Source organism: Hipposideros armiger, unplaced genomic scaffold, assembly GCF_001890085.2.
Source record: "Hipposideros armiger isolate ML-2016 unplaced genomic scaffold, ASM189008v1 scaffold_694, whole genome shotgun sequence".
Taxonomy (NCBI): Eukaryota; Metazoa; Chordata; class Mammalia; order Chiroptera; family Hipposideridae; genus Hipposideros; species Hipposideros armiger.
The window spans coordinates 754,424-765,133 of NW_017732044.1; the positions used below are offsets into that span (position 1 = coordinate 754,424).

Below are 10,710 nucleotides of genomic sequence, written 5' to 3' on the forward strand. Positions count from 1 at the left end.
CAGCGGTTCGAGTCCAGCCCGAGCTGAGCAGCCGCTGAGCTGCCAACAGGTAGCAGGATGGCTCAGCTAAAAAAAAAAAAAAAAAAAAGAACTTGCTTCTGGTTGGCATGAGGCGGCCAGAGCAGTGGGCTACCTGCCTAGCTCCCATTCCTGTCCCCAGGCTATGACCTCATGGGCTGTACCACTACGTGGGGAGCTCCTGGCCCCTGCGAATTGGCCTGGCTCCCAGGATTCCCAGGTCCTGACCTAGGCATTCTGGCTCAAAGACCCAGATTCAGGCCCTGGGATTGCACAGAAGCCAGGCCAGGAGGAAGGGCTCCCTGGAGGGTAGCTGGGTGGCCCAGGAGTTGCTCTGGGAGCAGTAAGGTAAAAGCTGCCACAGCCCTTTGACACACATGTCCATGGGTTCCTTGGAAATACTGCCATGAAGGTGACTGGCTGAATACACTTCACCTTTTGGTGTGATTATGTCCTCTTGATGCTGTTACTCTTGTTCAACAAGCCCAGGGCGTGCTCTTGACAGGCATCTCCACTAGACAGGAAAGTCAGCTTCAGTGCATCAAACGGAATCAGGCCATCGCAGGTGCAGGAACCTCTCAGAGGCTTCTCTGGCTTTACCTTGGCCCAGAGTGCCCCTGGCGGGGGTGGGGAATCACTGCTCTTTCCCTGTGGGGCATGGGCAGAACTGGAAGCCGCCCCCCTCCCGCCTTTAGCATTTTGGAGGTCATTTGATGGCTGCAGGGCTGCAGCTGAGCCCTCTCTGTGGTAACTGATTTAAGAGGCTTTAAATACAAAGTCAGATGATGATAGATAGAGCTGCTGGGGTGCCACCCCTGGGCCTGGTGGGCAGTGATGGTGAGCATTCCCTTCATCTGAAGACTCAGCCATGATTCTTGCTGTCCCCGACTCCATGGCCACTGTGAGGAGAAGGATGGTGTCTGCTATGATGCCAGTGTGGGTGCCAGCGGGGGTGGGGGCAGGGCTGGCAAGGCCAGTAAGGGCACCACTAAGGGACTGCAGAGAGGCCACTGTGGCCGGGCCGAGCCTCAGTGCTGGGTGGGGCAGGGGCAGTCAGAGCTGAGGGCTGGCTTCACTGTCCTGTCCTCATGAGGTCTGCGGGTGTTATTCAGGTATGACGGGAAGGTTTGCATTTTAAAAGAAAAATTCTGGTTGTTGCTTGGAAAAATAATCCTAAGGAGCAAGAGTGGAAGAGGGCCCGGCAGCAGTGGCTGGAGGTGGAGGCAGGAGGCAGGCGTTAGGCCTCTGGTGGTTGGAGGTGCCTAGATGTGGGCAGCAGAGGGTCAAGCAAGGGGCCCTCACTTCTCGATTTTGGGAATTTTGTAAGCTGGTTGTTGTTGCCTGTCTCCGTTCCTCATCAGCCCTGATTGGCCCCATAGTCCTATCTTTTCCTCAGAAGGAATGCCAGCATAGCCTAGCTAGCTTCCGTGACTTACTCCATGCTCTGGGCTGTTCAGAGAACCCTCTGCCTATTGGGTACTTTTACTCACCCCTCACCCACACTGAGGGGGGGTGGTCCTCTACCCAGGGGGAACTTGAGGCTTCTCCAGGGCACAGGGCTTGGAGGCCGGGTTTGTGTGGAGGCTGCTGCCCCTCCCGGCTCAGGGGAGGTAATCCTGGAGGCCTGGGTAGGTGGGGTGGGTGAGTCACTGTTACCCGCCCTAGCTAACCCAGCCCTCCTCACACAGCCTTCCTTGGTCAGGTTCAGGCTTGGCCTCTAGCTTCCTCTCACCTCTGCCTCCCTGGTGGGAATGTTACTTGTCATTTGTGCCTGAGGTGGCGTGATGCTGACCCTCACCCTCTTCCTTCCCGTAGGTCCTGTATCTCAGAGGCAGAGAGGAAGGGCCGTGGTGAGTAAGAGGAGGCCATTCACCAACAAATGCTCTCCCCCAACCCCCACCGTGGCCTGGGACCTGAGCTATGGGGCACAGGCAAGCCCAGGAGACAAGGGGCTGTGCCGAGTCCTGCCCTGTGTCCATGGGCATCCAGGCCATCACTCTGAGTGTGCTGACACATCCTCACGGCCCTTGATTGGTCTGGCTTCTGCCTCCTGGCCCAGATCTGCCATGTTACTAGGGCCCAGCCAGGGAGAAGGAGCAGTGCGTGCAGGGGCAGGAGGCTTTGAGCATTGGGGAGCAGACCATAGCACAGTGCAGGGGTGCTGTGTGGCTTCCTGGTGTAGCTCCTTGTGTGCTGGGACTGAGGTTGGAACCAGATCACGGTGCAGAGCCGTGAGCGCTCAGGTCGTTTGCAGACACCGGTAAGAGGGAGAAGCAGTACCAGGCTCACCCGGCCTTTGGAGACCGCAGGGACGGTGTCATCAGTGCCCGCACCTACTTCTACGCCAACGAAGCCAAGTGTGACTGCCACATGGAGACGTTCCTGCGTTGCATTGAGGCTTCAGGTGGGGTCCCTCCCTTTGTTGGCTGTCTACCTGCCGGGCCCAGTCCTGGCCGACCCCTGGTATGTGGAGACATGGTGGGTGAATGGGAAGCCAGGGCTGGCGCTCTCGCTCGGGGTTTCCTCTCTGGGCAGTCCTGACTGTCATGAGGATGACCTGGGGTGACATGGGGGAGCCCCCAGCAAGGCTCAAGTCACATGGGATGGGGTCATGCCTGTGTCTAGGATCTCCATGAAGAACCTGGCTGCCTCTGGGAAGGTGCCTCCTGCCCCTTTCTTGGGTACCAGGTGCCCCGCCATGGATCTTTGGGAAGACATCAGTGGGCTGGTGGCCCCCAGTCCTGGCAGGGGCAAGACTATGGTCACACATGGCACTTGGGTTTGCCTAGGGCTATAATGTTCAGGGAACTGGTACTACGTTCTCTTTGTAGAGAATTCCTCCCCATACAACCTTGGGGTGGGAGCACTTGCTGAGGGGCCAGTTAAGTTGGGAGGTCACTGAGGCTTCCGTGTCCTTTAGAAACCCACCATGTCACAACATTGCCCCATTGTGTGTCCTCAGCAGCCCTTCCATGATGGGGAAGTAGGTCCCGTACCTCCTGAACACTTCAAGGAATGGGATTGGGCGATGGTCAGAAGCAGCCTTCTGAGAATGGTGTTGGGAGACCCCGGCCCGTCAGGCACATACTTGGCCATCTAGTGTCCAGTGTCAGGGGCATCATCTCCTTGCCTCCCTGCCCTCTCTGCCTGGGAGGCAAATAGACGGGAGGGTCCCACAGAAGCAGTGACAAGCTCTAGAAGTTGGAGGAGTGTGGTGGTTGAGCGCCTTGCACACTCCCGCCTGCATTCTGCTCTGTGTTTCTGTGTTCTGAGAACCCCCCATGTGCAGCCTGGGATGCTGATGGCATAAGAGAGGAAACTGCGGCAGGGAGGGGTAGTGGTCATCAGGGCTGGGTAGGAATAGAAAGGCACGTCTTCCCACCACCTTCCTGACCCATGTGGTGAATGCAGACTCTGCCGAGTCACCCTTCCCGCCTCCAGGGAGGGCCGTCTGGAGCAGCTGTGTGCACTGCAGTTCTGGGAGGAGGACAGAGCACAGGCTCTGGAGCCCTAAGGGCTCTTCCTGTGGCTTCCCATAGGCGGAGCCAGTGACGACGGCTTCTCAGCCATTAAGCTCACCGCACTGGGGAGACCCCAGTTTCTGGTAAGTGCTGGAACTGTCCATGTGCAGAGACAGTTTGCAAGAACTCGGGGCTGCCGTGAGCTTTCAATGAAAGCTCATGTGCCGGTATTTTGCAGCTGGGAGCCAGATAACACAGGTGCGATGGGGAGGGGGCCCAGGGTCTGTGTGGGGTTCTTGGGGACAGGGAGCTGGGCATGCACTCGAGACGGAGGCTCAGGTCTGCATTTGCAGCTGCAATTCTCAGAGGTGCTGACCAAGTGGAGACGGTTCTTTCACCAAATGGCTGCAGAGCAAGGGAAGGCTGGGCTGGCTGCCATGGACACGAAGCTGGAGGTCGCAGCCCTGCAGGTGGGCAGCCCTTCCCAGGTGATGTGAGGCTGAGAAGGTGCCCTGCCCAGGAAGAACTGGCCAGGCAGTGTCTGAGTTGGGTTCCCAGAGCTGCTCCAGGGCCTACAGCCCACCCTGAAGCTGCTAGGGTTCAGCTTGGAAGGAATCTGACCAGAGGCTGAGGGTGGAGGGGCTGGCCCCGCAGGTAGCGGAGTACCACGGAGCTGCAGAGACGGGATGGGGCAGCAGGGATGGGCGGGGATAGACCCATCTATGGAACAGAAACACAAGCCTGAACCGTATCTTGTTTTCACTAACAGTGTAATCAAGTCAAAATAGATCACAAACTAACAGGCGGGGGACATTAAATGTTAGTGGATGGGGCTGGGAGCTACCAGGAGACTGACACCTTCTCACTTCTCAAGGAAAGTGTGGCAAAGATGGGCATCGCATCCAGGAAGGAGATTGAGAACTGGTTTACGACAGAGACCCTGGGCGTGTCTGGGTAAGAGCAGAGCCCAGATGAGAAGACCGGAGCATCTGCCCCGGTTCTGCCAGGTTCCAGCTGAGGCCCAGCAGCCTCCCCAACCCTGGTCACTCTCCTCAAGTGCATGGGCATTGGGGTGATGGTGCCAAAGAAACTGCTCCCCTGAGATGGACAGAATGGGAGTCGATAGGGAACCGGGAGTCTATGGATGGGGTCCAGCAGCTTGGGCGCAGGACCAGCCCAGACTGCAGCTCAGCAAGAATGCCAGCTCTCCCTGAGCCCCACATGGCAGACAGGCGAAGGGTCCGGGCACCTGAGACCCCAGAGAGCCCCAGGCCTCATCCTTAGGGTGCTGGGGCCTGGGACTGGGGTCACCAGGGCCCCTGGGCTGGCAGCAAGGTGCTGTCCACTCAGACACTGTGTCTGCTCCTGCTTGGTCTCCCCCATTTGGCTCTTCCCCAAGCCAGACACAGTCCGTGGTGTTCTTGGTGCACGCCCCAAGTTTTCATAGCTGCCGCTGCCCCAATGCAAAACATGCGCATGTTTGGGTTTCCATTTTTTAAACAGAGGAGGATGTTTACATTTTATCTGTCTTGAAACTGAACACTGAGGCAGATTCTGTGGGGGCTGGGTTTGGGTGGTTCTCTTTCCGGGGATGGGCTGATTTAGGGTCTAGGCTCCCCGACAGATCCTAGTGCCCATAGATAGAGCCACCTGGCCGGATGGAGAAGCTGCTGCTGCCACTCTGCTGACCCACCTTCTCCCGCAGCACCTTGGACCTGCTGGACTGGAGCAGCCTCATCGACAGCAGGACTGAGCTCTCCAAGCACCTGGTGGTCCCTAACATGCAGGTGATGCCACTGAGCCCCGTCTCAGAGCACGCTGGGCCAGGAAGGGAAATGTTCCCTGGGCCTACCCTGGGCAAGACCACTGTCCTTCTTGGCCCCATGAGGTCCGGGGGAAGAAGACAGACCCACTAGTGCCCCACAGGGTAGGACAGAGACCCACGAGGAGCGGAGTATCTGGGTGGCCTTCCCCATGTCATTGGGAGTCACCCCAAACCTCACTGGCTTGAAAGAGCAACATTCACTATTCCCCCTCGTGGTTCTAGGCGGTTCTCTCTCAGGGTTTCTCTTGCAGTTGTACTCCGAGGGTGTGGGGGCTGGGGTCATTGTGGAGGGTTCCCACTCACACGGCCAGCTGTCCGCCAGGGCCTCTTTACCATGTGGCTGCTGGGTTCCCAGCGTGAGTGTCCCCACAAACCAGGCTAAGCTCTCTTACCTGTTCTGGCCTAGCCTTAGAGGTCCCACAGCACCACTTCTGCCTGATTCCATTGGTTAAAAGCGAGTCACTAGGCTGGCCTGTGTTCAGCGGAAGAGGGATGAGACTCCACCGGCCCATAGGAGGGTGTCCAGGAATTTTTGGCCATGTTTGAAACCACCCCTTAAACTGGGATGTGAAGAAGCAGCAGAAGCACCTTGAGAAAACATCCCACAAACACTGCCTGCCACAAACCTCCAGCCTCTGCCAAGAGGGCCCAGCCCCGAAACTGAGACACTGAGGCCCCACTGGGAGCACTCTGGGCAGGGTTAGTGGGCAAGCGGGGCAAGCAGAGGGCCCCAGAGCCTCACGGGCTTGCAGGGTGGATGGCCACCACCTCCAAGCACCAGCCCATTGCTGACCCACCCAGCTCCCTGAAGGCCACCCACCATCTGGGGATGTTGCCTCTGTCCCCTGCTGCGTGGCAGTCGATGCTGCACAGCAGTCCAGTCGGCCTGTCGCCACGGTTCTTTCTCCCAGCCCTTTTCTGCTGGGGCTGAGCCTTTCCCACTCACTGGATGGGTCAAAGGTAGTGTCCTTAGTGTTTTGTGGGAACAGAAGGGGGACCCTCCAAGGGTACTGAGGAGGCTGTGGGAGCAGATACTTTGGGTGCAGGCCTGCTCTAAGGCAGCTGATTCTGTGAGTAGGAATGTGCTGGCTGGCTGGCTGGCTGGTGGCCAGGTTATACCTGGCCTCACCTCATTTGGCCATGTTGCTGTGTCACCAGCCAGCCTCAGGGCAGGGCGCTAATCTTCCTGCATAAACAGGGTGGAGGAGGGCCCAGATGAGGCAGCTGCACTGGGCCTGGGGTCTAGGTAGCAGGTATCGGTAGGCACTAGGCAGAGAGATATGGTCCGGGGCCCTGCTGTGGCCTGACTGCATGCTGCCCCCTCAGACAGGTCAGCTGGAGCCTCTGCTGTCGGGGTTCACTGAGGAGGAGGAGCAGCAGATGACAAGGATGCTGCAGAGGATGGATGTCCTGGCCAAGGTTGAGGGCCTGAGATGCGGGGGGGAGGGGGGGGGCGGTCAGCTGAGGGGTGAGGGGATCCTTTTTCACCTGAGCCTCAGACAAATTCTCTCCCACCCCTGACCTCTAAGAAAGCCACTGAGGTGGGGGTGCGGCTGATGGTAGACGCTGAGCAGACCTACTTCCAGCCAGCCATCAGCCGTCTGACACTGGAAATGCAGCGCAAATTCAACGTGGAGAAGCCTCTCATCTTCAACACCTACCAGTGCTACCTCAGGGTATGGCCCCTGTCACCTCCCCACCCTTCAGGTGACGGCACACCCCCATCTGAGCCCCCCCCCATCTGAGCCCATGTTGAGGGAGGCCTCTGCCCAGCGGCTGCAGCTGGCCAAGCTTGACTGCCCAAGTGGGAAGCAAAGCCCCCCAGGACCCATCACCTGCTGCTTGCTGGCCCCTTCTCAAGGCCTCAGGTCCCAGACAAGGGTGTCGAAGGGGCAGAAGACAAAGGAAATTGTTTAGGGCCCACTTAAAGTACTTTAATCCCCAGATTTCAGCCTTCAGGAATGACCATTTTCTCCCACCTCTTTTAGTTCAGGTCCCTCTAGGGAGCTGATGAAAGCTCTGGGTCCCTTCCCAGAAAAAGACTTGGCTGGAATTTTGCATGTTCCTCAGTCAGCCCAGGATGCATCAGGGTGGGATCCCTGAGCACAAGCCTAGGCTGGGCTGCTTGGGGATCCGCAAGGCGTTTGGAGGTTACGGGGTGGGGTTGGCATCAAGGCTGTGGGGTATCAAGGCAGATGCAAGCCCCCAAGTCACCCCGAGGAGACTGGCATGTACCATGGCTGCTGGTACCTGGCTTTCCCCTCAAAGGACTCCCCAGGCCACACAGAAGAGGCTATAGGGTCCCCACTGTCATCATGCCTTGGGACAGGTCAAAGGGCCTCCCTTACCCATATCTGTCTCCTAGATCCCCTGAGCAGCCACAAATGGGCACAGGGCACCTCCCTCAGCCAGCTGCTGCCCCCCCCCCAACACACACACACACACACACACACACACTGCCCCATGGTGACTACACCCTGGGAGCTCCTGGGCCAGGGAAGTCCCTGGGAGGTGTGGCTGGAGGGGGCTGTCCTCGTCATTGACTTTTGACCCTGGCCAAGCAGGATGCCTATGACAATATCACCCTGGACGTGGAGCTGGCTCGCCGTGAGGGCTGGTGTTTTGGGGCCAAGCTGGTGCGGGGCGCATACATGGCCCAGGAAAGGGCCCGTGCTGCACAGATTGGCTATGAGGACCCTATCAACCCCACATACGAGGCTACCAACACCATGTACCACAGGTGCGCCAGCCCTTCCTGAGCCTGAGCCTTGGGGCTACCTGGGGAGAGGAGTGAGAAAACAGGGCAGGGGAAACATACCACCTCAGAGCTGGAGCTAACCCGATGGACCCCCATCCTAAGGGGGAGCAGCCAGGAGTCAGAAGCTTCTGGTAGGAGGGCCAGAACTGATTATTTTCTCTGCTTTTGTCTTATTTTCTCAAAAACATTAAGGTGGGTTTTTTTGTTTGTTTTGTTTTTTAAATATAGAAGTGTCTACTGAACAAAACTAAACTGGCCCAGGCATCCCAGCAACTCCTGTTGGTGCTGGAGCAGGCCCTGTGCCCCCCTCCTCCCCCCAGCCCAGCACTCAACTTGTTTGCTTCTAGGGACCACAAGTTTTTCTGCATCTTTTGCTGTTTATCTTGGTGGTCTTTTATGCAGTATGGACAGGCTTACCTCATACCTTTTTATCTTTTTATGAGGTTGTGCGGATGTGTTGCAAATTCAGAGACCCTGAGTGTCTCCCCTCGCCAGTGATGTTGCCTTCCCAGCAATGCCCGGCTTCCTCCCAGGAGCTGCCATGCATGTCTGTGCTGGCTTGGACTGTGTCGTGGTTGGCATTATGCACTCAGTTCTCTGTCCTTGCTTTTCCGGTAAAGCTGTATCTGGCTGTCCGCGCGTCAGCATGCAAACCACTGGTTACACTAATGGACAACACGGGGTGCCTGTACTTATGTGCGTCCCTGTGAGTTTTTTTTAGCTGAGCCATCCTGCCACTTGTTGACAGCTCAGTGGCAGCTCAGCTCGGGCCAGGAATTAACTGCTAGTTGCTCAGAGCTCGCACTCTTGAGCAAGTTCTTAACCAACTGAGCCACTAGGCTGGCCCCCTGCGAGCTTTGAGGTGCTTTGACATCCTGTTGTTATAGGGGGGACTCAGGGAACACCCTGTCCCTGTCTGTTGTACCCATGGGTGAGGACACAGCTGCTGTATGTTCCTGGAAATGGAGTTGCTGGGTCAGAGATCAGGCACCCTGCTGAGCTGTCTTCACTGCCAGATGGCAGCACCTTTCACACTCCCCCAGCACAGGGAGGACCACCCCCCAATCCAGGCCTTTAATTTCCTTGCAGATCCCTTCCCAAAGTGAAGCTGTATCATGGGTAGCAGGGCACTGGGCCTCTGCTAGTCCCCTATGAATGTCTGGACCTAGAGCTATTTTTATTTTTTTTACTCACAAGGTGCTGAGGAGGGAGGACAAGTGCTTCTTGCCTTGGTCTGATCATCCTGGGCACCTTTGGGAGGAGCAGGCTCACTGGATGGCCCTGGGCGTGCCTGTGGCCTCTGCCCCAGTGGGAGACTTCTCCAGGTTCGGGCTCACGTGCTCCTCTCCCCAGGTGCCTCAACTATGTTCTGGAGGAGCTGAAGCACAACCCCAAAGCTAAAGTGATGGTGGCCTCCCACAATGAGGATACGGTGCGATTCACGCTGTGTCGGTAGGTGCATCCCCCTCCGCCACAGCTGTCCAGATGCTCTCCAGTTAGGAAAGGGCCTGGGTGAGCACCCTGGAAGCATGTGCAGAATGACCTGCCATGCACGGTGGGCATTTTTGGGGGAACATCTGTGGAACAAGCTGGAGTGGTGGCTTTGGTGCTCCCCAGGCCCCTGCCGCACCACGTCCAGCTGGGCATTGCCACCGCTGTAGCAAAATGGCTATTTGCAGTTAATTTGGTTTTTAAAATTAAACCTGACTTATTAGTCTCAAAAAATAAATTTCAGTAGGTGACTTAAAATAGCTTACTGAAATGCACAAATAAGTGTGAAAAGTTGGAATGCCTCACGAGGCCTCCGATGTGTGGCCTCATTTATAAACAATTCCTCCTAACATTTTTAACTGCATTTGGAATTTTGTATGTTTTCTCTTTAAATACCCATTCTCTGGAGCAAAACTTTGGCAGAATCCTTACAAGTCAGATATAGGAATAAGGTGAAGTAAATGCTTAAATATTCCAGTATTATCACCATGTTCTTATATCCCATGTCTTAACCCAAGCAGCACCGTAACAGGGGTCCCAGTTCCCCTGCCTCCCCAGTCTCTCCCTTCCTGGGGCTTAGGCCCTGCGCTGGGTCTTGCTGGCCAACTTCCCCAGGAGTAAAGCAGGGCCCTCTGTCTCACAGCAGGGGCACCCCAAGCCCAAGGCTTGCTGCTGAGTGGGGCTCCCCAAGGGAGCAGTGGAGGTGCAGATAGGGTGCGGGTGCTGCCTGGAGAGCTGATTCTGGTCATTTCAAACCCATTCAGGTACATCATCACTTATGCTTTGCTCGTGACAGTGCTGCTTTTTCAGTCGCCAACTGCAACAAAAACCACACTTTCTAATGCACGGCAACTGCAGCCATCATGGTTGGGAACTTGCGTGCCAGGGCTCCCTCCCAAGTGTCCCCGCCAGGGTGGAGGGGGAGGTGCCTGGCTGTTTCCATGGCGGAATCGAGCAGAGCCCCAGCTGGGCAAGGCTCTTCCACCTTCTTTCCTCCATCCGTAGGGACTTCTCAGGCCCTCCTTTTCCAACCTTGGATACTCCATCCTTGTCACTGGATGTCCGAGGACCACCTTTTGTGTTCAGTGAAGATTAGTTATGGCTTCTTTGCCTTTCAAAATGAACACGATTGGGCTGCCAATTTTTTTTTTTTTTTT

General features: G+C 56.7%; 1 protein-coding gene across 1 annotated transcript in view; it reads left to right on the forward strand.

Annotated features, from left to right (window-relative positions):
• PRODH (proline dehydrogenase 1) overlaps positions 1 to 10,710 on the forward strand; it is a 22,663-nt gene that overhangs the window by 8,644 nt on the left and 3,309 nt on the right. The window contains exons 3-12 of the mRNA XM_019626918.1: positions 1,834 to 1,868; positions 2,273 to 2,422; positions 3,558 to 3,622; positions 3,833 to 3,949; positions 4,354 to 4,433; positions 5,185 to 5,266; positions 6,631 to 6,723; positions 6,834 to 6,980; positions 7,869 to 8,044; positions 9,416 to 9,514. Of these exons, the coding sequence (XP_019482463.1) occupies positions 1,834 to 1,868; positions 2,273 to 2,422; positions 3,558 to 3,622; positions 3,833 to 3,949; positions 4,354 to 4,433; positions 5,185 to 5,266; positions 6,631 to 6,723; positions 6,834 to 6,980; positions 7,869 to 8,044; positions 9,416 to 9,514 (1,044 nt within the window). The remainder of the gene's footprint in view (positions 1 to 1,833; positions 1,869 to 2,272; positions 2,423 to 3,557; positions 3,623 to 3,832; positions 3,950 to 4,353; positions 4,434 to 5,184; positions 5,267 to 6,630; positions 6,724 to 6,833; positions 6,981 to 7,868; positions 8,045 to 9,415; positions 9,515 to 10,710) is intronic.